Source organism: Prionailurus bengalensis, chromosome A2 (assembly GCF_016509475.1).
Source record: "Prionailurus bengalensis isolate Pbe53 chromosome A2, Fcat_Pben_1.1_paternal_pri, whole genome shotgun sequence".
Lineage (NCBI taxonomy): Eukaryota > Metazoa > Chordata > Mammalia > Carnivora > Felidae > Prionailurus > Prionailurus bengalensis.
This window is the reverse complement of record NC_057348.1, coordinates 85727895-85754647: the sequence shown is the minus strand read 5'-3', so window position 1 is coordinate 85754647 and position 26753 is coordinate 85727895. Positions and strand designations below refer to the sequence as shown.

The 26753-nt window shown below is 35.1% G+C and overlaps 1 protein-coding gene across 11 annotated transcripts in view; it reads left to right on the top strand.

Moving 5' to 3' along the window:
* The window catches only part of CACNA2D1 (calcium voltage-gated channel auxiliary subunit alpha2delta 1), a 496257-nt gene that overhangs the window by 311685 nt on the left and 157819 nt on the right, over positions 1-26753 (top strand). For all 11 annotated transcript variants that reach the window (XR_006298483.1, XM_043588719.1, XM_043588713.1 and 8 more), the window contains one exon: positions 11780-11909. Coding sequence is in view for 10 of the 11 variants with exons in the window: in XM_043588719.1 (XP_043444654.1) it covers positions 11780-11909 (130 nt within the window). In the remaining variant the exon portion in view is untranslated. The remainder of the gene's footprint in view (positions 1-11779; positions 11910-26753) is intronic.

Here is a 26753-nt window from a genome sequence, read left to right as displayed (position 1 = left end):
GTCCCTTCAGATTGTGTAGTATGATAAAAAATTATGACTATAGTTGTTTAAACAAATTTTCCGATTGAAACTTAAAATTGCTGGTGTAACTGGGCTAAATTATTTGGTAAACCACAGTTCCATGGAAGAATGTAAGGCACATAGCCTTCCTTGAAATTTAAGACAGTCATTCCTGTATCCAGTGTGCTACTTAATGTTAACATATCCTCTCCTCTAACGACCTGATGACGATATCCTACAATTTTTCTAATCAGATACTTAGTATTCTTTAAAAGCCAACTCAAGTACTACTTTCTCTTGAAGACTTCCTTGCTTTTTCTAGGAAGCAAATGGTATTTCCTTCCTGTGTATGTTCTAAACAAGTTGTTACTCATAATCTGGTTTTATACCTTACCCTATAGCATTTGTATACAGGGACAGTATTTTCTAATTAAACTTTTAGTAACTTGAGGTAAGGATCTTATTCAGTTTCTCTCTAGTAATAGTAATAATTTGGAGTAATTGTTGAGATAATGCATGTTTGGGTAGGTGTTTATGTGTTTGGATACTCCCACTACTTGCATAGCATTTGTAAGGACATGTTTACTTTTTAAAGTGGTGCTCTATTTGCATAGTAGTTAAGAAATCTCCCGCAAGCATGGCAGAAGTGAAAATGTTTGTTTTGTGTCAAGGTTGGTGGAAACAAGTTAAGAGGGGAATGGCAAAGCTGGCCTTGACTGTGGACGTTGTTTTCTCATCCTCTCTCATCCACCCCTTCCTCTCTTGGTCCCTGAAACAGTCATGAGGACTAAGAGTAATGTCAGCACAATGTAGTTTCCCCCATGATGGGAATAAATAGCGGAGTTAGAATATTTGTTTGCAGTTACTACAAGTGCCATAAGAATCATGATTTTTGGTTCCACGTCTGGGCAGATCTGATACGCTAAGTGACTGTGAATCTCCTTGAAACGTGAAATCAGGCTTACTGTATTTACTCTCTCAGACTAAAGTTCTGTCTGATTCTGCATATAATTAGGAGAAATAATAGTTTTTGAATTTCATTTCCAAAGAGGTGATAGCATTAAAATGGGTATTTTTTCAATGTAGGATTGTTTTTTAACTTTTTACCAGGAACAAAAAAAAATAAATACATAGAAGACAGAATAGTATAATACCTCCATAATCATTATCATCTATTATTTGCTTAACTATTTTATGGTAAATTAGAGATAAGACATTTCACTCCAAGATACTTCGTTTGCAACTGCTTTCTCCCCTTTTCATGATGACAAAGGACACATGTAGAATCACTGTACACACTGATGCACAGAGGAGATAGTAGAGTGTGGTAGGTAAGAGGTTGGATCCTGGAGTGCCACTTCTTGGATTTGAATCCCAGCGCTGCCAGTTTCTACCTGGGTGGTATTGGCGGTCATATCATCTCTCTGTGTTTCACTCTCTTGGCCTGTAAAATAAAGGGAATAGAATATCTACTTCACCCAGTTACTGTGAAAGTTAGTTAACACATACAAAGCATGTAGAATTTTCCCGTCTTAGAGTAGGCAATCCAGGAATGCTAATGAGTAGGATTTTTAAAAACTAATAATTATTAATATGATTGTAATAAAGTCAAGGTTTATTTGAAATGATTGTAGCTCTAAGTGGAGCCTGTTTGTCTGTATGTGTTTGTTCACTAGTATTTGTGTAAAATATGTAAGACAGTGCACAAGAAAATAAAATTCAGAATAGAATCTTAAAAAAACATTTATTTATTTATTTATTTTATTTTTTTGGAGAGAGAGAGAGCGAGAGAGAGAGAGAGCATGCTTTTGCATGCAAGTAGGGGAGGGGCAGAGGGAGAAGGAGGAAAGAATCTTATGCACACTCCATGCTCACCAGAGAGCCCTGTGCGGGGTTTGATCTCACAACGCTGACATCATGACCTGAGCTGAAGTCAAGAGTCAGAAGCTTAACTGACTGGGTCACCCAGGTGCCCCTCAAAAAATCTTTAAAAAATGTGAACACAGTGCAGAAATTTGTCTTCATCTCATTGTAGGTTTGTTACAACCAGATTTGAAAGGAAAATTAAATGTCAAAAATATTTTTGACAAGGCTACACAGGCAACAATTTTTTAGGAAATTTCACATTCATGTTCTCCTTACATTTGAAATTCATTGAGGTTCTTAGTTTAGGTTTTAGAGACATCTGTCCCAACAAATTCTTAAATTCCCTGAAGGTTAGTGCAGCAGATTCTCCGGAAGGCTTGAGTTGTACCAGCAAGCTCCAATTTTCTTAATTCCCAGAGCAAGTAAAAAGAAGGCAGATCATTACAAACCCTTATTAACCTAATTCCAAGATCTATGTTTCTGACTAAAATCCAAATGAAGTAAGTTCAACCCAAAATTCCCAGGTCGACAAATTGAGTTGATTTATTTGCTACATTTCATTGTATTGATCATGTTAAAAATCTGACCTGTCTGCGACATTTGTCTAGTCTCCTGAGTTCCCTTGCATATTTATGTTGCTATTTATTTTCTTAGAATCTTGTCTACATTAAAATTAATTCCAACAGAATGTCCTATCTAAATGTCATTTTAAAAGTACAGTCTTGCATGGTTTTATTTTATTGTAGACAGATAAATGTGATTCTAGAATGAGCTAGTAGAGGTATGCATTTTTAACAGCAAGGAAATCTATTCTGATTATTAAAGAAAGTATCAAAGTCTAGGTTTCTTTTCTAACTTTTTTTACACTATCTTGTAATATGCAGCCTTTATATGGGGCTCTGTTAATGAATGACATCGAATCCTCAAATAGGTGATGGCATAGAAATAGCATATTAATTGCCTCTGTATAGTTACTGGTTTGATCAGAATTGCCATTTTTGTGTGTGAATCTAAAATAAATGGTTTAAATTTTTGGATGCTATATGTTGGATTATAAAAATACTCAAATATATATACATATTCTTTTTTTTTTAACTTTTTAATGTTTATTTTATTTTTGAGAGAGAGCGACAGAGCATGAGCAGGGGAGGGGCAGAGAGAGGGGGAGACACAGGATCCAAACGCAGCACAGGCTCTGAGCTCTCAGCACAGAGCCTGATACGGGGCTTGAACTCATGAACCATGAGATCATGACCTGAGCCCAAGTTGGCGCTCAACCCTCTGAGCCACCCAGTGGCTTATTCTATATGCTTATTCTATACTAGGCACTAAATGCTTTATATACAATGTATCATTTAAAGTTCACATTAGTCCATGGTGGCACATACTATTATTGTAATGATTTTCAGTTAAAACAAATACAGTTTAATGAGCTTTAGACCCTTGCCCTGTGTCAAACACATGGTATCTGATCGTGCGCAGAATTGAAAGTCACGCTGTTGGTATGATCCATAGCAAGACCCGTGAGTCACTGTGCTGTGTCATCCTGCCTGTACGCTGGGCACCTGGAAGGGATAGAAGTCCTGTGATGCAGCTGTTAAAAGTCAAGACTTAAGGCTAAAATTTTTTGAGTTTTGATTTAAATTTTTAATTTATTGTGGCTATTCATTATTTTGTCTATATTTAATTATTCAGCTTATGTTTTATCCAACCAGCTTCATCATTGACAATTGTTAAACTCTGGTGATTTGCAGTAGGTAAAATAAAGCCTCTATAGATTGAAAAGATAGGTAGACTTCGCATCCTAAATCTTTACTGATCTGATCCATGATCCCCAGTGATATTTATCTCGGATACCTTAAAAGTATGCATGCACCACTGAGTGAAATATAGCCACATTAAGATTCATTGGGGAAAAAACCGTGAACCTGGTAAAAACGTAGATTAGATTAGGTTCCATTTCTTGTAAGGATTCTGCCTTTTGGTTTTTGAAGCTTTCAAAATTTTTTTTGCATCTCTTTTGACAGTTTTCTAATGCTTTGTGCTGGTGGGCATATGCTCCTTTTGCAAGGATGGTTTAAACATCGCTTCTCAGTTTTCATGGAGCAGTGGCATGTATAACTCTTTCAGATTCCATATCCAGTCCTTTCTTTTCAGAAGCATTGCATGGTGCATTTGTTTAGAACTCAATGATATTCATTGAGTTTGGAAAATTCACTGGCATGATGTGGGCGTTTTATAGTTACCCAGCATAAAACATAGTGATCTTCATATGTAAGATACCATTTCATAATCTCTTAGAAGAATACTCTATCAGCCTTTTCCCCAATTTGTTATATATATATTATAATATATATATATTAAAATATATATATATTATAATATATATATTATATATATAAATATATATTATATATATTTAAGATAAAATGCTTTATATAAATATATACATACATACATATACAGTAGTATTTATTACATGCCTTTCTAATTCTGGTGATTTGAAAATTTCATATTACACATGGCATTTAAAGCAGCCCCAACACTTCTTGTGATCACACTTACCTGTATTGGGATTCTAATGGCTCTCATTCTTCCTTGTGCCAGGTCCTGGGACAGGTGGTTTACATGCATTCATCCTTCATGCAAACTAAAAATGCATCAGTCTTGTTTTGAGGATGTTTTCAGATTTATATTTGAAATTTTTTTGAATGTTACCGTTAATTTTCATCAGCAAGCAACCTCAATGCATTTTATTTAAGGAATGTCTAGTTTTGCATTTAAAATGTAATTGCGGGGGGGGGGCACCTGGGTGGATCAGTCTGGCGAGTATCCTACTCCTAGTTTCCACTCGAGTCATGATGTCACAGTTTGTGAGTTTGAGCCCCGCATCGGGCTCTGTGCTGGTGGTGCAGAGCCCGCTTGGGATTCTCTCTCTCTCCCTCTTTGCCCTTCCTTCTCTCTCTCTCTCTCTCTCTCTCTCTCTCTCAATAAATAAAAACTTTAAAAAATGTGTTTAAAGTGTAATTTGAGGGCACCTGTGTGGCTTAGTAAATTAAGCATCAGACTTTGGCTCAGATCATTTCATGGTTCATGAGTTCCGGCCCTGCATCTGGCTCCATGCTGCCAGCACACTGGAGCGTTCTCTCTCCACCCGCCCCCTCAAATAAATAAACTTCTAAAATGTCATGTAATAAGCAAGTTATTGCAGTGATCGATAACCCTTTTTGAGTTAATTCAGTTCAGTTTTATGTGTTTCATTTCTCATTCATACTTGCTTTTGACTCGCTGTCCTAGTTACAAAATGTATATACATAGATAGTCCCACACTGGGCTCTGCACTGATGGTGTGAAGTCAGCTTAGGATTCTCTCCGTCTTCCTCTCTCTGTCCCTCCCCGACTTGTGTTTTCTCTTTGTCGCAAAATAAATAAACTTAAAAAAAAAGAAAGAACTAGAATTGTTTCTTTAGTGTTCTCTTGACGACTAATGTTACCAATTTGCTTTTGATTTTAACTTCATAACATTCTTTATTAATGTATTGAATAAATTACCCCTGAAGAATTAATGCTATCGTCTTTCTGCATGGTAGAGCGAAGGAATTGTGACTTTTTAACTACCTGGAGAAATCTTTTGAATTCCTTTAAAAAAATCTCTTATTTCGTCATCAAACGTAGTATGAAAAGCTAAAGTCATATGTTTCTGCAAGGACAATATGGCCGTTTATTCAATTCATAATTTAAATTTTTTATTCTTTTTGTTGTTAGGATTCAGTAAAACAAAGTTACAGTATTAAATTGAAGTCTCTACTGTGTAATTCGGTGTCCGTCCTCCAACTCCCACTTCCTTTCTAATACTAGGCATCCCCTCAGTACTTCCCCGAATCATATCATCTTCAAGGAAAAAATAGCAATGTAAACCAATTAACTTAGGAGACACAACAGTGTTCTTACAGCCACTGTAACTGGATTCATTATTTAATATTCAGCCTGACCTTACAACCTGACCACAGCAATTAAGTCTGGATGAGGCTCGGCACCTTTTCTCTCTATTCATTATTCATTAATTGGGCATGCTCAGCTGGCAGCTGCTCTGCCGAATCTCCAGTTCTAATTGCTGCAAATGATTGACTAAAAAGGAGGCTTTCCTCTGAAGGGTCAGAACAGGTAACCAGCCTTAACTAATGCAGCACCCCAGAAGGCTTAGATTCCAGGGGTGAGCTAGTGGTCACATAGACTTTTCAGATGTAGTGACCAAGCGAGTCTATTTTAAATATAATATATGCATGGTCATTATTTATGTTGAATGATGATGCCATGCCTAAAGGCGATTATCCAAGATTTTATCAGAGAGTGGGATTACCAGTGAAACTTAAAAAAAAAAAATGTGAAATCCGTAACGGCTACATTGTCAAAGTTGCAGATCCCTGGTGTAAATAATATCTATGAAATAGTTGTGAAAAAGAAGAGGATGTGTTTAGAGGCAGAAATTTTAAAATACATACTGGAGAACTATACACCGGGCTATAGTCTCTAGTTATTAAAAATTTGTTGGGGCGCCTGGGTGGCTCAGTCGGTTAAGCGTCCGACTTCTGCTCAGGTCATGATCTCGCGGTCCATGAGTTCGAGCCCCGCGTCGGGCTCTGTGCTGACCGATCAGAGCCTGGAGCCTGTTTCCGATTCTGTGTCTCCCTCTCTCTCTGCCCCTCCCCCGTTCATGCTCAGTCTCTCTCTGTGTCAAAAATAAATAAACGTTAAAAAAAATTAAAAAACAATTTGTATCATTACACCAAACACCATTCATTTAACTGTTTCTTTTCATTAGTGAGATAGAAATACCAATGGGGGCACTTCTGTAGAAAGTCTCTATAGAGAGTCTCAGCAAGCCATTCTTACTATCAACTAACTTTGTCACAGTGTTGTTGAACACAAAACATAACTGAGAGCAGGGGGAATTAAACCTGGCCACACTATGACTGTGAACGAAGTTTCTAGTTGATAATGTTCAGTTGAATTGTGACAAAGTGATTCATGTAGTTTCTACTGCAGTTTAGGTAAACTGTATACTCTTTTAACTTCTGAGCATTTTGCTATCAGTAGAATTTTTAAAGTTTTCAGTTACTAACAAAACATTAAAAAACGATATTTTAGTATATGAGTACATTTGAGATATGTTAAATATTCAAGAGCCTCCTAGACTTACCATTTTGACTTTCCAAATTAACTTTGTTGATATGTACTGCTTGTAAAATTGAATGGCCTACCTGTCCAACATTTGCCTGTACTTTGGTCTCTGAGTGATCTAATCTATTATTCAGTAACTGAAATTGCATTGAGATGACTAGTATGACATACTTCTCATGTTTCACTTATGTGTTCTAATAAATGCATTCGAATTCCTTTAGAATAGACCTGGTTAGTTTCTTGTACACATTTATATGGGGTGGTCTGGAGAATTTGGGAGGAAAAATACTGGAAAGAGAAATGCTTATTTTTTTCTCTTGTGTGTTCTGGTAAACAAGGAAAGCTTAATTCCGGGGTGGCGGGGGGGGGGGGGGAAATTTGTTTGAAATTTTTCATTAACACATTAAACAATACATGTTAAGTAGCTTTTCTCCAGATTGCTTTCCTCACTTTTTTTGTGTCTAAAATTTGTTGTATTTTCCATTATACCATATAATGCCATTATATATCAAGATAGGCAAAGACATAGCTTATGATGGGATCATCATAAGTTACAGTAATATCATAACTTTAGGGAAATAAATGAGTTGCGTTTAGAAATTAATATTCTTATGAAATTATTTGAGTTTATGGAAACCATAAAGGGGAGAACCACGGAGAGCAGCCATATTATTTTTTTCTTGATGTACTTAGCAACTGTGCATTAAAACTCGTCCAGGTGCATGATTATACAAGTTGAAAAGTGCATGATTTTTTTTTTGAGAACTACATATTGTTTTAAAATTATCCCGAAAAACTCTGTGTATGGTGACTTTAACATGCGAGGATCTCCATAAAGTATATTTAAAATTTATTATTTTTAAGTGTGAGAGGATTCAGAAGAAATATAAGCAACTTTTACTTCAGTAAGATAATCATATAATGCTTAGTAGCACTCTACAAAGGACTTAAAACAAAAATTAATGTTCTGTTTTATTACAAATGCAGTGCATGTTCATTGTATTATTAGAAAACAAGAGAACAGAAACATGGATATAGTCATATTGCATAACTACAAAACCACTGAAGTGCTTTTAACATTTACTATGTACTCATCCATTCATTTCTCCCTCTACCTCTCTTTCTCTTAAAATAATAGACCTTTTCTCTCTTCTTTTTTCTTAACATTTACTTTTTAAGCGTAAAATCATCTTTAAACGAACACTTTATATGTGTATTCCAAATGTAATTACTCTCTTATATTACTTAACAATATAAAATTGTATCTGTGACAGTTATTATGACATTTTGCTATTGTTGATCATTGAACTTATTTGTAGTTTAGATACTAAATGACATTTCTATGAACATTAATATCAATAAATCCTCTCCTCCAGTCTGCCAACAGATATGTCTCAAATGACTGAATGAAATATTTGCACACATATATTCCCAGCCCTAATTGACACAGGTAGTTCAGTATCCATCTGTCTATTATCTATCATCTGGTCCTTCTACTCTTCTATATTTCTAGTAAAACTCGCTAGAAATAGATGTAAATGAAATTTCTGGGAAAGATAGGCTTATGAAAAATCATGTGTTATTTTCAAAAACTATAGAAATGGGACTATAATTTTTTCAGGTCTGAAAATAACTGTAGTTTCTTTAGCTTGAGGGATCTGAATTTAAGATAGAGAATATTAGAATCAGCTGAGAGATTCTTTCAACGGACATCCTCCTCAATGTAATCTACATCTTTATTGGTGGGGCCTGAGTTTCCCCAAGGTGATTCTGATGTGCCCAATGAAATTAGCACAACACCTGTACCCCAACATCACTTATTTAGAAGTCAGAAAACTGAAGGCCAAGGGATGGTGAGTGGCTCAAGTCCGAGAGGTTATTAATGCAAGCGGAATAGAACCTAATCTCTAGGCCACCATGGTTCCCAATAGGCTTTTCGATGACATTTTGTAAGTATGTTCTTTGCAAGTGGTATTATATGGAAAAAAATCTCAGGGTTGCATACATTTGGGAACGCTGGGTTAAGCTCTGGAGTGAGGCCTCTCTCAAGAGTCTTTGATGATGTGCCAGTGAGGTTAGTACTCTCTTAATGGAACAACATTTCCCTAACTTAAGTTCTCATGGCACTGACCCCTAGAGTATCTTGAGGGATTGGTGTCTTTCGAAATGTCTTCTGACAAGTATTACTCCCCATACTACCATTTCCATTCCTCTCATGAAACTGTGTTCTACATGGAGGGTAAAAAAATAGGTGTTTGTTAATATGCTTGTTACTAATCAACCCTAAGTTTTTCATGAGTAGGTTCCAAATAAAAATGTCTAATTGCAACTGTTGATATTTTAAGCAGTGGAGCCCCAATTTTAGCAAGTAACAGAATCACCTGGAGGGTTTGTTACCCTGAAGACTGCTCAGCCCCTTCCCAGCTCATTACGTCTGGGGTGGGGCCCGAGAGCACACATTTTGAAAAATTTCAGCGGCTATTGCCGCTACTTCTCCAAGGACCATACTCTGAGAAACCATTGCTTTAAAATAAATGTTGAGATTTCTCAGAATATTTTCAGGGGAGAAAAATAGCCATGTCATTTGTTCGCTGGTGTCCTCTTTACCTTCATCTTCTTACTGAAAATCATTTGTTTCAATGTGCCCCCTTTCACAAGTCAGTAGCTCTCAGGAGCCGACAATGGAGTGTGAATTTTCAAATGTGTTAAAATCCATGGTTGAATCCAAGGCCAAATCCCAGTTATCCTTTTCATTCTTTATAACCATTGCAATGAAGGCTGGTATGTTAGGTTCAGAATTCGCTTTGCTCTATGGTTTCTATTTTCCTTATGTTTCTTCTCTCTCCTTTCGTCATTCTACACATACCTATCCTTCTTGTAGAAAAGGGTATGTTAGTGATTCCTGTATGAAAGTATTTTGCCAATTTTTAGACTTGAAGCACTTCTCTTATTTTTTATATTCCATTTGCTTATGGGGTAGTTATTAATCATGGCTTTTGTGTAAATAAAAAACAGTGATGAGTTCTCAAATATTTTTGTCAATGACAGATTTCTGTAAAATCCATCAGAATACTCCATCACAGTATTCACATGTGCACTTAGACGTACATACATAGTCATAACTAAAACACAAGTTTCACAACATAGTTCTTCATCGTAATATATAGAGTGTACTTGTATATATATTTTAAACGCTTCCCTTAAAAAAATGGTTTGTTGTAAAGTTGGTCCTAACCAACTTGAACGTTCATTTAAAAAATATTTTGGTTTATAGTACTTGTGAAATTGATTTCATTACCTAATGATAGATTGGACTGGGAGCTTTGGGCCCCAATTTTTTTAAAGACTGTATTGTTCATAGGTATGTAAATATTTCCAGTGTTTAGAAAAAAAATTACAGTGTGTTTGTTAAAGTATCTCATACTAATGTGTTATTTGGTCATGTACATGTTCAGACCTGGATGGAAAGTTTGATACAGTTAGTTCTTTCTAAACCTGCTGATTTGATGTTGTTGGTACTTTCTCCCAGGCTTCTTAGGGAATTTTCTGGTCATCCAATTAAGTCTTTTGTTGATTCTTTGCATCACTGCAGTATGCGGCCAAAAAGAATCAAATGTGATTTGTTTTCATTTTGAGGAGATTACCTTTGCAATATGGAATACAGACTCTACTGCTGAGTTGAAAATAGAAGTCTGAACTTAATTTAAAAACGGGGAAGAGTCTAAAACAGCTATATTTGACCTGGGGAAAAAAATCTAACGCAATTAACAAAAACAGCAACAAAAAATGTTAGAGAGATACATTTTGGGTAAATGAGTGAAATTCTCAGTTTCCTGCCAGGGGAGGGCAATAAGGTAATTCAGTATCAAAAGCCTAGTTTGAGTAGAGAGAAAATTAATCTTCAAACTTAAATTTCTGTGGGTTTTTCTTGCATCATTATTGATTGGACTTTACCTCCTACCTCAGGAGACAGAATGGTTGTAGTTAGGATTTAATTGTGCTTAGTTATAACAGATCTTTTCTAGTATACTTTATTTTTAAAACAAAAATTGATTGAACTGGAAAACCTGCAAAAATAAAGGGAACGTGATATAAAAGGATCCTTCATTGCTACCTTTTTTGCAGGTGTTTACCATAAGTTGTCAAACCAAGAATTATCCTCAACTGCATGATATAAATTTAGTAGCATAGACCGTGAACTATATATCAATAGGTAATTTTAATTCAGTTATATTTAAAGGAATTTATCCTGTTCTGTAAATGCACATTTTAATACGTACTGCGTGTGAAAAGGCCCTCGTCCCCTCAGGATGATCCTGAGTGACTCCAACATTGAGGAAGTGAGAGAAGTTATATTTTAATGTGAATAATATAAAGATAATGCTAATGTTAATACCTGAATATAATTTGTGTGTCTCATGTCAGCATGGTACTATGTTTTACTTACTTTTGCAACGTTTTTTTCCAGCTGGATTCTTTTTATTGTGATGTATTTGACATATAACATATCAGTTTCAGGTGTACAACACAATTATTTGTATTTGTATGTATTGCAAAATGAGTACAACATTAAGTCTGTGAGTTAGATGTCATCATGATACTCTATTTTGAAATATTCGTGTAGATGTCTTTTTTTGGAAGATGATACTTGTGGCAAATGAAGACCTGAATGTGAGAGTATTTGTTATCTTAAGTTTAATATTCTTTTTATTGTCTATCTTTTCTGGTATAGCCTGAAAAAAATGAGAGTGAGCCAGGCAGCCAAAGGATAAAACCTGTTTTTATTGACGATGCTAATTTTGGACGACAGATATCCTATCAGCATGCAGCGGTCCATATCCCCACTGACATCTATGAGGGCTGTAAGTAAAAGAACTTGAACAACTCTTGGAGTACCATACTCTTGTCTGTCCTTTGTATCTCCTGTTTGGGGGAGAAAAGGAACAAATTTTGTTGAGATGTCTTTGAAGAGTCCGTGGTAAACACTCTGTGAAAGAAGAAATGGGGTGTCCATTAGCAGTTTACATTCAGAGAGCTGCACTATGTGAATATTTGTAGGAGAGTATGCATCCAGTGGGCGTGTCCTTCTGCTTTGGTTGACTAGGTCATTGTGCCTTCCCAGGGGCCATGAAAACTGAAAACTAATAAATCCATTTTCTTAAAAATACAAACTATATAGCACAAGTGTGCACAAATACAAATATACCTAGACAAACTGTAAAGGGAGATAGTGATACATTTTAGACCTGGCACTTCTCATCACATCCTGTGTGTGTGTGTGTGTGTGTGTGTGTCTGTGTGTGTGTGTGTCTGTGTGTGTGTGTGTCTGTGTGTGTGTCTGTGTGTGTGTCTGTGTCTGTGTGTGTGTCTGTGTGTGTGTGTGTGTGTGTGTGTGTGTCTGTGTCTGTGTCTGTGTCTCCCTTACCCTAGGATATAGGTAAAAAATATCTCCCTCTCAGTACATGGTGGGCTCAAGATGAAAAGAAATGCTAGGGAAAGACTAATGAAATAGAGAACCGGGAAATGGAAGACTTGCTTGAGAAGGCTTCCCTAAGAGAAAGGAAGGGCAGTAAGTTGCTTAGGAAAACACAGGGTAGGATGCTTGTACCATGTATTAACAGGGGCAGAGCCTGAGTGAGAATGCTGACTACAAATCCTGCCAAGTACAATCTGTATCTCTCAGGACCACCCATGACCCAGAAAGCGGGGCCTTTGTTCACTCCTAGTTCTGTTCTTCCATGTTCACCATTCTCTAACCAGTTTGTATTCTGCCTTCCCACATAAGTAAGTAGTAAGAAGAAAGGACCATTTGAGATTTTTAAAGCTATGTTTCTTCTGTTACCCTTTATTACAGAGGCTATAGACTGAATTGGGTATCCAGAACTCTCTGGGTTCTGGCCAGATGGCCTAGTTCAAAGCTAAATTTTTGCAGTTTTTTTTTTTTTCCTTTGTAAATCCTTTAAATTTCAGGGCATTTTCTCACCTGTAAAATAGGGTAAAATGACTAAACTGATTTGAGGATAAAGTAAGTTCATATACTTGTTTTCATAATAGTGCCAACCTAGTAATATAGTAAGTGGTATGTAAATGTTTCTTGTTTATTACAGTTCAAGTTTATTTAAGCAGAGCGAACTAAGTACAGGGATTAATAATATAAGTTATAATTTATACTTTGGATTTCCTGTGGGATTATTGTTTAAAAGGGCATTTTAAGTGCATGTAAGGTTCTTTTTGTGACATAAATTCCAACTTGATCAGATTATTCACTCTGTTTGTTTTTAATTTTTAAAGTACATATTGTTCCTATCAGTTCTTTGAAGATATTAAATGTATGACTTGTCTCTATTGATCATAGAAACAGAATTGTTTGTCGAGGTAGTTTCTGGGGTTACATGAGAATTAAACATAATAGACTCCCTTACAATCCAGCACTACTATTAATTCCAAGTCCTTTTAGGAATTACCTGGGATTTAGGTTCACATATTTTTTTTTAACTTCAACCATTATGCACTTTGTAAAAATAGTTTTCTAACTGTGTGCTTTTTAAAAGAAATATCTTGATCTTTGCAACTGTATTTTTTTTAATTTTTTTTTTTTTTTTATGTTTTACTGTATTTTTGAGAGGTGGGGAGGAGCAGAGAGAGCCTGCAAGGCAGGCTCCAGGCTCTGAGCTGTCAGCACAGAGCCCGATGTGGGGTTCGAACTCACAAACCCTGAGATCTTGACCCGAGTCGAAGTCGGACACTTAACCGACTGAGCCACCCAGGTGCCCCATGACTGTATTTTGTAACTATTACAACTATTTAGACAGTACTTAGCTATATGATTGTGTTTCCCATTTTTAAAAAATTACTTCATGCACCTTATTTCAAAATTTTCATCACCTATTTGTTGGGTATGCCAACAAAATAATCTTACTTTAAGATTATATCTTTCTATTGAATTCATATTAGAAGAACACACTGGCTGGATATAGAACTTTTGAGTCACAATATTTTTCTGTCAGTTGTCTGTGGATATCATGGCACTGGTTTTTTTGACCTGTATTACTGTGTTGAAGAAACTTGAGGCCAACTTGAGTGTTTTCAGTTTGGTAGAAAGCTTTCCTGATTGTGTTTCTATTTTGTTGTCTCCTATTTGGGGATTGCCTTCCTTATTCCTGAAAATCATTATCCATACCAAGAAGATACTCAAAGTCAGTGATTTTGTTTTTAATAATCTTTGTAACACTTTAAAATATATATTAAATGAAAAACTTGCATGTGAAAGAAATTAAAGCAAAAACTGTGACTGAAACAAATATGACATGAATAGAATCCTGCCTACTTAATCCCTTTTGGTCTTGAAGGGAAAGTCTTCTTTTTGTCCAGTTTCAGTAGTCAAGAGGGATTCTCTGAGCAAGTTCATAGATTGCTGCCATTCCCAAAGGAAAGAAAAATAACAAGGTTAACAGCATTGTGGTTTTAATCTCATGTGGATCTAGCAGTTTGGGGAAGTGGGATGCATGTTTTGGGGAACTTTGCCTCACTGCTGATTCTATCCACTTCCCCTCACATTTGGTATGGTAGCCAGAGCCACTGGTCTGTTGCACAGCTCTTTGCAGTACATGGGCACCCTGAGCTAGTATAACCTGGGAAGAGGAGGGCTTGAGTATACTTACTGATGTGCATGGCACAGGAGATGACTCTATATGGCCTGGAACTTACTTCCTGCTCTGGATGACGCATGAGATACCATTTCAGATCGAGTATGGCATAGACTCACTGTACCCCACTGAGTACTCAGTGGCTTTCTCATCCCATTTGCCATCCCTTCATATATATAAAATGAGGCTCTTCATACTTTCTCTCACTTATATTCCTATGAAGCAGTCCATTCTTTTCCACTCTGGAGAAAACTTCCTTGCAGTTCAGATGGTCTAATAGGGATTATCGAGAAATCCTCAAATTGTTCATTGAATACTCAAGGATATTGGTACTTTATACATTTTTAAAACAGTTTTTTTCCCCTCTAAAGATCGTATGCCATGGTGGCAAATTTTAATAAAGCATACTTATTTAACATACAAAATGGAAGTCGCCAGCACTCGCAACTCTTGTAGCCAATCATAATTAACAGTTTGGGGCCATGGTCCTATTGAATACCTTGAAATGAGGAAACAAATCATCCAAATGAGATTTTCCACATTCCTTTTCAACTTGCTTTTTCTTCAACTTAGAGACTCTTGTTCAACTGTTAGAAGGCTGAAGATAAGAGAAAGCTTTCTCTTCAGGAGATTACCCAGAAAAATAAAGACAAAGTGACTTTGCTTAGTTTTTCAATGAGGTGATCTTTAAGAAATACGTGAAAAATATTTTTATCATTTTTCCATAGATAATTAGCACCTAATTCACCTGTCTAGTAAATTACCTTATGCATGCATTTTGTGAACAGGGGTCCAAGGACTCCACAGTTGCGTTGGCCTGGTTAAATATTAACAACCTATTTTTTGTTTGTTTGTTTTTTTGAGTTTAGTAGTTGGTTGACTCCATGCTTCCCTTTTAAAATGTATTCTCTAATTTATTTACTATAACTTTGTTAATTTTGAAGAAGAGGACCCTGAAGCACTCTTGAATGAAAGGTCATATTATTAAGAATGGGATCAGACTTCAAATAAAGTCTAATTCCAATCTTTATATTTTTAACTACTATGATAAATGAAATTCCTGATATTTTACTTTTGAGTTAATTTTAACTTTGTTACTTTGGGAGTAAGAATTGGGAGACAGAATTGTCCATTGGAGTTAAGATAATACGCTTTGCATGAGAATCTTTATTTTCTTACTCTTCTATTTGAAATTTTGTTTTGTTTTAGTTGAAGTCAAGTAGTTTAAGTCTTCATCTCTTATATGCTGGAACAGACAGGAAAAATGACACAAAGGTTAACCATAATTTTTTTAAGAATATCGTGACATGGTACACCATTTTTTTGTTTGGTTTTTAGTATTCTACAAAAGAGGTTTTAATTTTATTCATGTTTTCCTTTCCCATTTAGAATGAACTATTTGTACACATCTGTAGAAGATTATTTTAATTAGTCTCAGGGAATAAACCATACTTTGATTTTGAAAAGAAGATAAAATATTTAAATAGGTGTTTTCAGAAATCCTAAGACCTATTTTGGAATATGTCATAATTAAAAAAAAAAAAAAAAGAAGCTCTGTCTTGCATTATTTGGTTAGTCTCATTTATCTTAATATTGGCTTCTCCTCCTTTGCTGAAATCTCATCAGGAAGACGCTGACCTTGCCTGGCCTGTAGTCTTTTAAAATTCATATCCCATGTTATGAACTGTGTGAGTAAATGACACAGGAGTAAAATCAGAAATGTCAACAAGATCTTGAAAATTTAATAATTACTGGGACTCTTCATGCAGCTCATCAGAACCTATCAGATTCACAGGATTGTTCTAGGTTTCTGAATTTAATAAATGTGAAAGCTTACTTTAATTGAAGGCTTAGCTGAAGGAAACAGCCTCTTCTTTCACTAAGACAGTTGTGTGACTATATTCTCATAAGGAATCTTCTGTTCTAATTTCTCAAAGGCAATTACTTTTTAAAGTCCCAGGAATTGAAATGTGATTATCTTTGCTCATTGATATATTTAAAGTTTTAGAGTGGTACATTTAATTAGAACCATATCTGAAAGTGTTCACTTTTGAGAATTTCACTGGTTGGTACTTAGATTTTAGAGGGCATTGAAACCATACTTTATTTTCAGATCTAATTTATCTGTTGGGCTGGTAAAAACACAAACATAGAAACTAGGAAAAGAAGGACTGGCTATTTAGACAATGTGGTTTTAATCACAAAAATTTATTAATTTTTTAAAAATCATTTTAGATGCAAGTATAGGGAATGTCTTCGTAGGATGCTGGATAGTCATTTATCAATAGAAATTCATATTTATTTATAAAATTATTACGGTTCTAAAAGACTATCCAATAACAGGCAACATAGTAACCGCCAAGATGCATAACATTTTCAGGCAATATATACTTTTGTCCTATTCTTACGTTGTCATGTAAGCAAAGAAATTACTTCCATTTTAGGAATTGAAAAATAAAGTTTTATCACTAAGGAGTATCCATTTTGATAAAGGAAGACACAATTTTAAGGAATTGTGTTGCCTTTTAAAGTCTCCTATGCTTTACTAATTATACTTCCTTTAAATTGAACTGCTTATAATGACTAATACTGGCATTATAATGTATCTTTTTTTATCTTTTTTTTTTTTAATTTTTTTTCAACATTTATTTTTTTTTTTTTGGGACAGAGAGAGACAGAGCATGAACGGGGGAGGGGCAGAGAGAGGGAGACACAGAATCGGAAACAGGCCCCAGGCTCTGAGCCATCAGCCCAGAGCCTGACGCGGGGCTTGAACTCACGGACCACGAGATCGTGACCTGGCTGAAGTCGGACGCTTAACCGACTGCGCCACCCAGGCGCCCCTGTATCTTTTTTCTAAATATTGGCAGAGAGAGAGTGAGTGAGTGAGTGAGTGTGTGTGTGTGTGTGTGTGTGTGTGTTGGGGAAGGGCAGAGAGAGAGAGAATCTCAAGCAGGCTCCCCACTATCGGTGCAGAGCCGGATGCAGGGCTGGAACTCATGAACTGTTAGATAATGACCTGTGCCGAAATCAAGAGTTGGACACTTAACTGACTGAGTGACATACGTTCCCCTGCAATTTATCTTGATGTTGATTTCTTTTATCTTTGAAAATATAGTTGCAGTATCTCAAATGATGCCAATATAAACATTGGAGGAAAAAGGTATCCTCCCTTTACTGATAATTGTAGAACTAGCTTTTCACAATCTCTTATAAATCTTGACAACTAATCTCTGCCAAATATGGAGATTATGTAATTATAGAATGCTGATTAATAGTTTACATTGTTTTTAAACTCTTTTATAGATTTAGAAAGTTAGTATTTTAATAGATTGGCATCTTTGGAATAAATAAGGCTGTCTGACTTTACAGCTCTGAGGGTTATAAAGATGATGCATCCACAACCCAAAAATATTCATAGAACAATGAATATAATACTGTAATATAATATAAAATAAGAAAGAAAATACAAGACAAAAAGAAAAATAAATTAACCTGCACTTACTTTGAAAACCTTTGTGGCTGGTGTGAGGGAAACAAAAGAGAGGAGGCTTGTTGGAAAGTTGTAGGATGACTTACACTATAATGGAATCACTGCTATATTTTGGCTCAATGGAATTTTTTTTTCTGCATGGAGGCCATTGTATATGCTCACATGGATGGTGATTACAGTAGGGTATTAATGAACTCTTGTCATATACTGTATTCAATGTAACTGGCAATAAGGCAGCAGAGGAAAAGGTCTCTTAGCTGTGGGCAGCCTGACCTAGAATGAAGCGAAACATTCATAAGCTTATTTTGGTATGGAAAAGCCAAGTGCTGTCTATAGGTGCTTTTAAGTGACAAAAAATACATTAGGGTCAGTTGTGGGCACCTTGCAATGTTGTAAAACATCACTGATTTCTGCCACACCCCCACAGCCTGAACATGAGAGATGATCACCCACAATCCTGCAGCGAGAAAGAGAGAAAGAGAGAGAGAGAGACAGAGAATCAGTTGTGATGATATGACGTTTGGCAAGACATTGCCGTATTGCATTGATACATTGCAAGACATCACTCTTTCATCAAGTTAAAATTTATTATACACGTTTGTTCATCTTGCAGGATACTCACAGAACAAGTTACTCTCAATCCAAGTTTTTTACTTTATAATAAAGTTTACTTATTTGTTTTGAAAGAGAGGGAGAGAGTGAGCTGGGGAGGGGCACAGAGAGAGGGGGGGAGAGAGAGAGAATTATAAGCAGGCTCCACACTATCAGTGCAGAGCCTGATGTGGGGCTTGAACTCACTAACTGCAAGATCATGACCTCAGCCAAAATTGAGTCAGACACTTAAATGAATGAGCCATCCAGGCACCCCTATAACAAAGTATTATAAAGTGTAAGAAAATGGTTGGTGGTGATCCACATGGAGTCAGTGGTAGGCTAATTGTAGAATAAATTGGAAACCTATTCAAGTTTCTGGCCAAAGATAATACTTCAGGCTGTATCATTTCTATAAAACTTTTGAGGAATAAATGCTTGGAAGTTTAAAAAAGGTTACTAGAACACATTAATATATGAAAAGAGTATTAATCCATGTGACTGCTTATACAAAATAAAAATTGCACAAAAAAGAAGTAAAAAAAAATAATAGTACAGTCTCATGAATAATGTTACATTCAAAAGAAAACATTTACCAAGTAGTGATGAGGAATAATGCATGATGACAAAATACATGGCTTAGATGTCTGATAGTGTTATATATCAATTGATGCATATTAAGCATTCCATAAAGTCTTAGGCCTTTATTTGTTTATCTATCTGTCTATTTATTTATTTACAATTTTGAAAGAGTGCGAATGGGGGAGAGATAATGAGGGGACAGAAGATCCCAAGCGCTGTGCTGACAGCAGTGAGCCCAACTTGGGGCTCACACTCACAAATGGTGAGATCACAACCTGAGCCAAAGTTGGATGCTCGACCACCTGAGCCACCCAGGTGCCCCTTAGGCCTATTTTTATTAAAATGTAATCAAAATACCACTGCCAGCACCAAAAATTCTCCGCATACTAGGCATGGAAGTTACTTTTATAATTTTCCGAAACCTATCAACTAGAAGGTCATAGCAGACGTCAGTATATTATTAGTCTCTTTTAAGTTAAGAATAAAGTAGGGATGGATGCCTGTCATCTTGGCTGCTATACAACATGACATTGGAGAGTGCACTCACCTCAATAAGACAACAATTGGAGATAAGCTATAAATACTGGAAGTATACAGTCAGAATTGTGTAAGAATTTTAAGGGAAGGAACTTAAAAGCTTTTGAGGAAATGAAGTCTTATTTTAGTAAGAAGGCTATTTATAATATAGATAATAGTAAGTCATTTCTTGATTATTAGCAATAATAAGAAAATATTATGAGAACTCTATCATACTCCATATGAGACCATGAAAAATTTTAGGTTATATCCGAAATCTAGACAATGAACGTGAGAATATTTTTCAGCATATTCTTTCCAAAAAGAATGTACTTTCTATTAACATCCCATTATTTTTTCCAAGCTCATAATTTTTTTAGTGATTATTGTAATTGACTCAGATTTTATACGATTGGTGATTTTGATGATTATTCTCATTTAATCTAATTATTTTATATTAGTAGAAAAAATAGTTTGGGGGTGCCTGGGTGGCTCAGTTAAGCATCTGATTTTGGCTCAGGTCATTATCTTAGGGTTCATGAGTTTGACCCCTGAATCAGGCTCTGTGTTGACAGCTCAGAGCCTGGAGCCTGCTACAGATTCTGTGTCTCCTGTCTGCCCCTCACCTATTTATGCACGCTCGTTCTCACTCTCTTTCTCAAAATAAATAAATAAACAAACAAACAAACAAACAAACATTAAAATCATTAAAAAATGGTCTGAACCTTCAAATACCAGAATTCTAAACACTATGTGTAATCATGGGTAAGTGTAAAGTAAGCATTCATTTCACCGAGCTTCAGTTGTGATTCATGGACAAGAATACAGAGACTAAACGAAGTGGATGGATGCCTACCATTGAATTACTTACTCAAATTCTTCATCTCAAAACAAAATAATATACTTCACTTGGCTATCGTGGGAATTATATGTGGTAAATAATGTTAGGAGTCTGTCAAATAGGAAATGCTTCCATGTTCCTATGTGTAATATCCCAAAAGAGCAAAGTAATACAAAGCTGAATACAAAGGTATCATTTTTTTAGGGATTCAAATTATTGAAATATGTTATTACTCTAAACTATATCAGATTTAAGGTTTTATGATTCAAAATAATTTTAAGTTAATATTTTAGCTGTTAGAATCAATAATCACATATTAGAGATCAAAACAAGCTTTCAATTAATTAGTCTAAATTTTGTAGGATGGTAACTCATTCTTGTTAAAATTTCTGGTTAGTCTACCATGACCTGACTTGAGAGCATCCATATTGACTGTCCCCACCAAGATGAGATTTCTCAATGCACCCTAGTGCTCTGGTGATTAAGGACTGTAGAGAAATTACCATCACTTCTAATCTGTTGGGGGTTTTTTCAGAGTTACTGTTTCAGAGGTGGTATTTATCACAAATTTAAATTTGTGTAAAGATAAAATAATACAGAATGTTTTTAGCAGTAATATGTGGTTTATTTTATGTTTTGTTTTAGCTAATTCATAAATATATATAATAATGTGTATATTAATGTAAAATGTATTTTTTCCTGCAATTCTGGAGGTTGTATCATTCCATACTCCAGAGTTGTGTGTTGAAAGACTACAAAAGTAAATGTTTTGAAAGAGCGGTCAGTAAAATGTTACTATGGTCATAATAAGTAGCTTTTGTTCCTTCTTCTAAAGTGTTCTTTCTCAGTCATGGAATCAGAAATCTGATAAGGATACCCCTAAAAAATATATTTCATTTTGTAACAAAGAAAACATCCATCGTAAAAAAGAAAAAAAAAAGATTAGATAATTAGCCTTGGTTCTCATTAGGAGTAGAGCTTTGAAATCGTTAAGTACTCCTAAAAAAAGACTTTTTGAGGACATGCCTGAAGTACAAAATGTAGATTTCAGGGTAGGGTAATTTGATCATATTTAATAAGTATGTCATAAGGAGACTCAGTTCCTTTCAGGTAGAGTTTGTACTCTATTGCCTTTTTCTCATGGCGTTTCTGAAATACATGTCTTTCATAGATAGTGATATAGTATTCAGTTTTCTGTTGGCAAAATGTAAATCACAGGTAAACCCAAAGGCCAAGCCTATAGTATTCTGATCGTACAAATACTAATCCTGTCACTCATTTAAGACTGTGGAGTAACAAAACAATTAGTAATAACAGTTACAGATTTTTTAAATTGCTATGGACTAAATTGTGTTACCCCAAAATTCATACGTTGATATCCTAACCCCCAACATGACTGTATATCAGATAGGGGCTGGTAGGAGGTAATGAAGGTAAGATGAGCCTTTTCCAGAGGGTGGGCCTCTAATCTTAGACGATTGGTAGCCTTAGAAGAAGAGGTTCTTACATCCACACACAGGGAAAAGGTCGTGTGAGGACATAAGAGAAGGTAGCTGTTTACAAGCTTGGAAACAATCCTGTCACAAGAAATCAAAAAGTCTATCACCTTGATCTTGGATTTCCCAGCCTCCAAAACTGTGAGACAATAAATTTCTCATTTAAGCCACCCAGCGGATGGTATTTTGTTATGGCCATCAGGGCTGACTTGAACACAAATTTATTTGCCAAGAAAAAACTGTGATTGTCTGAAACTCAGCATTTAAAAGTATAAATAAAACAAGCTACTCAGGGCTTAAAAGAATAAAAGACATGCCATGAAAAAGTTAAGTTGGATATTTCACACTTTGTACTGAAATATAATGATTTAGAAATATTTGGCTGCTATATTTGGATTTACAGGGCCCCCCTTTTTTTCATTTTAATTCAGAATCGTGATTTCTGTACTTCCCCTTGAAACACTTATGCTCTGGAAACCAATTAATGTTCACCGAACTCCATAGAAAAACAGGCTTGATTGGAAAGACAATGAATTTGCAATTCTAAGCATCTCTAGCAACAATTAGATTGATCATGGCGAATTCCCTAAGTTATTTAGTGGATATGCAGGCTTTGTAGATACAAAGGTTGAAATTTATGGTTACTGAAGTGTGGTTTTGCTTGCTTTTTGTTTTGTCACATTTAAAAGAGAATATTGTAACAACCTGATTGTCTAGTCATTTGATCATGGTCCCCAGTGTCCAAGATGGTACTGACAAATTGCTTTGTTTTTGTTTTTGTTTTTATCAGTCTGTGAAGATAATATTCTGCGCACACTACAAATGGATTAAATTTTGAACACTCCGTTCTTGGTTCAATTTGCAAAGCATCTCAGCCCCTTTATTGAACTTGAGGGATATTTTAACCCATAATGATATTTGGAATTTTAAAGTTCCTAGATCTCATTAAAAATAAAGTTGTAAATTAGCTCTTGAGATAGCTTCTATTGCAAGGTTCACTCACTTCTTTAATATAAACCTATATAATGGTGGTTGTGTCCATATCACCTACCGTGTTATTGACAACTACTCATTATTTCCAGCAGAATTTTTCTGGCATGTTCTAAACAAAACTTAAGTAGTTATACCCACTAGTTTCCATTTTATATGACTATATAATATCAGTGTCTCACGAGTGTATATTTCATTTAATTTACTTAAAATCTTTATTCAGAAAATTTTGTATGAATGACAAGTGGGCATAATACTTCAGATAAGATGTATAACTCACTTTGTTCTGTATGAATAATTTTGTTGTACAAGTGTAACATGTAGTTTGTTGTGAAAATCTAACTTTATTTTGTTAGCCTTCTACCCTTTTTCAGTGAATGACTGTGGATAAAGGTGACTTTCCTGGTGACTTTATAATAGTAAAGTGGCCTTGGTCACTTTAAGTCATAAACAGGTTTAAAACTTTCAATTCAGAAATGTAAATGTGTTTTCTCCCCTAATAGTCGAAATTCTGAATTTGATTTAGCATTTACTAACTCTTCTTCCTTACCCTAGATTACAGCTAATGAAAGCCTACCCTAGAAAAGGGGTTGAGGTGGTAGGGCATTTCCTAGCAGCTCTCTGAATTTTACATCCACTAGGTACAAACAAGGAAGGGAAGGGAAAGAAGAAGATGCTTGTTTCTGGCCTGGGTGGCTTAGGGCAGGGCTGGATAGATAATGGGTCTTGTAGATAATTTAAACTGACTCTGTTTTGGGAAGACATTTTATGGGTTATTGAGACATTTCTTCCTGGGTTCCTTTGACTCTGTAGACACACCTCTTTATACAATGAGAAAACTTAGAGCTAGTTACTTCTATAACCCTGAGAAGCATTTTAGATTTGCCTCCCCAGAATCACCTAAGGTACTGTAGGAGAATCCTACATACTTCATGCATGCCAGTCTTAGCAGATGTTACCACGTCAGCCACAGTTTGGGCATACAGTGTTGGATAGTTCATAATGTTGTAGTGTATGTCTCTTATACCGTATTTCATTACGATTTTTTTCTCCCGTTGGTATATATTTGGCCAAATGGAAATCCTGTGGTTCTTAGGAGCTATATGAATAATGTTCTCTAAGTTCTCTCTGAGTACTTAGAAAATTGTTTCAAAATTTTTTGTCAACAAACATGGTTAATTTTGATACTGAATTAATGTATCCTATCCAATAAGGCTGGCACCCATGTTTAGATCATGTAAATCCCAGCACTCAGTCTAGCGTGCGTGTACCTCACTAAGGAATATCCTAGATTTTCCCACAACTTATTTTCAGAGCTGGTGTTTATTTCTCAGTGTCCTTTTTTAAGGGAGAGATACTATACAACATATTTGTTAAATGTCCTTAATTTGTATTTGTTTTTTCACATTTTATTGTGATCTCTGTTAAAATAATGTGAATTTTTTGTTTATTAATGAACAGAATATCCAGGAGTTTGTGAGGTATTGTAAAGTGTACAATTATTGCTCCCCTTTTGCTTACTGTTTAGTGGGAACCGCAAATAAAAATTCACTGTCTCTTTGTTTCTAAAAAGAAATTTGAGAAGCAACATAGAGGGAAAGCATGAAAAGATGTGGATACAATGCAGTTCCTCTGTAAATTTGATAGCTGGAAATCAGAAGTACTTGGCTAGCTTTTTATGATGGGTATAACCAGTGACAGGCCATTCAGAGGTTGAAGAAGAGAGATAATGAAATCTTAAATTAGAAAAGCTTTCCAAACAGACTGACAGTAGTGTTCACGGCAAATGAAAAAGGGATTGACAATTGGAGAGAAAATGGAGGTCTGGAATTTGAGATGAGAATTTTTTAATCATCTGGCATTTTGCTTCATGTATAAAATCTTAGCAGATTTCTCCCTAGATATAAAAAGGCATTTAAAAGATCTTTCTAAAATCCTATTAAAAAAGAAAGATTTTGAATGGATTAAAGATTCCAAGACTCTTTTGTCTCCAGATACAAAGATGATATTTTAAAAGTTAAGGGGCTATGAGCAACACAAATATTGAGATTGGATTTAGTCAATACTTACTGTCAGTAGAGCAAACCAAGTCATAAACAATTTTAATTTAATGAATAATATATGAAACTTTTAGAAAAATATTGCTTAAGGTATATAGCATTGTAAAGGAAGTAGCAAAGTTCTTGCTATTTGGTTTATTCCTGTGTACAAGTTGTTTTTATTTTGTTTCTTGTGAATCATAGTAACTGGAAACTGAGAAGTTCCTTATTAGCTCCCATGGACACTTGGGGTCCTTTGTCGCATATTCTCCCAGTCTGGAACACAACTGAAGAAATATTTCATTACTACCCTTTCAGCCTATGAAGACCATTTGTTTCTCTACTTTATAATCACTGCCTATCGTTTGGAAATTAACAGCAGTGATTAGGTCAGGGGGGATATAGAACTTACGACCTCCCCTCCCCCCCCCCCCCCCCCCCCCCCCCCCGCCAGATTTACACAAAGTCATTGGAAGGCTTTATTATGAAAGAAGCTAATTTTGCATCTTTAATACTTGAAATGACTTGTCTATTGAATTTTTATGTTTTGTAAATCAGAGGGCATACTTGACCCATAGAAGAACAACCCCTTTCCAGAATCATCTAATTTTTTGACTTTTTTTTCTTACCCGCTCCACCCTAAAGCGAAGAAACAAATGACAAGAAAATCTAGTGTTTAAATAATTTTTTAGTACATGTACGCCACCTTTTTCCATTTCTAATAGAAAGGTTAATGGAAGAAATCTTTTATTCTCTGTGTTTTTGTCATTTATTATTTGAAGTTTTTGTATTCTCAAATTTAAAGTAACATCTTTCTTCTATAAAAACGTTTTCTCCTTTCTTTCTAAATGTAAACAACTTTTATTTAATAATTTTGCGTATATATTAGTTATTTCTGGTATTTTGATCTTAAAATTCCTTTTTGTATTTAGCTTGAATTCAAGTTTTTTAGTCTAGGGAATAAAATACAATTACCATATTAAAAAACAGCCAAATTTTTCCATCACACTTATTTCTAAAGGATTTATAGCTGTTTGAAAAATAATTCCTGAAAGGGCCAAAATGTTTGTCATCAATTTAAAATATTATTCAGGATAAGGATCTTTAAAAATGTTTGAGAAATAGAAGCTTTTGTCAAGTATCTGATTGATAAAATTGAATGACAGCCCTCTATAATTTTAAAGACCATTCAGGTATTAGGTATATAATCATCTTATTGCAGAATGCCATTTATTTCAATTGTAGTGAAGTCACTGCTCATACTCACTTGTATTTTACTCTATTACAGTCTGTTTTATAAACCAAGTCCTACTGTTAAAATCATATAAGTCTAAATTTATTGTCTAGTATTTATTCTCATGAAAAATTTTGAAAGATTTCCAAAGTAGAAAAATTGAGGAAGAAATCCTCTAGGGGTGGAGTATGGGCCTTTAACAGAGATGGAAGATGATAGCAAAAAGAAACTATTAAGAGGTAGGAAATGTTTAAAATTATGAAAGGAAAAGGACAATA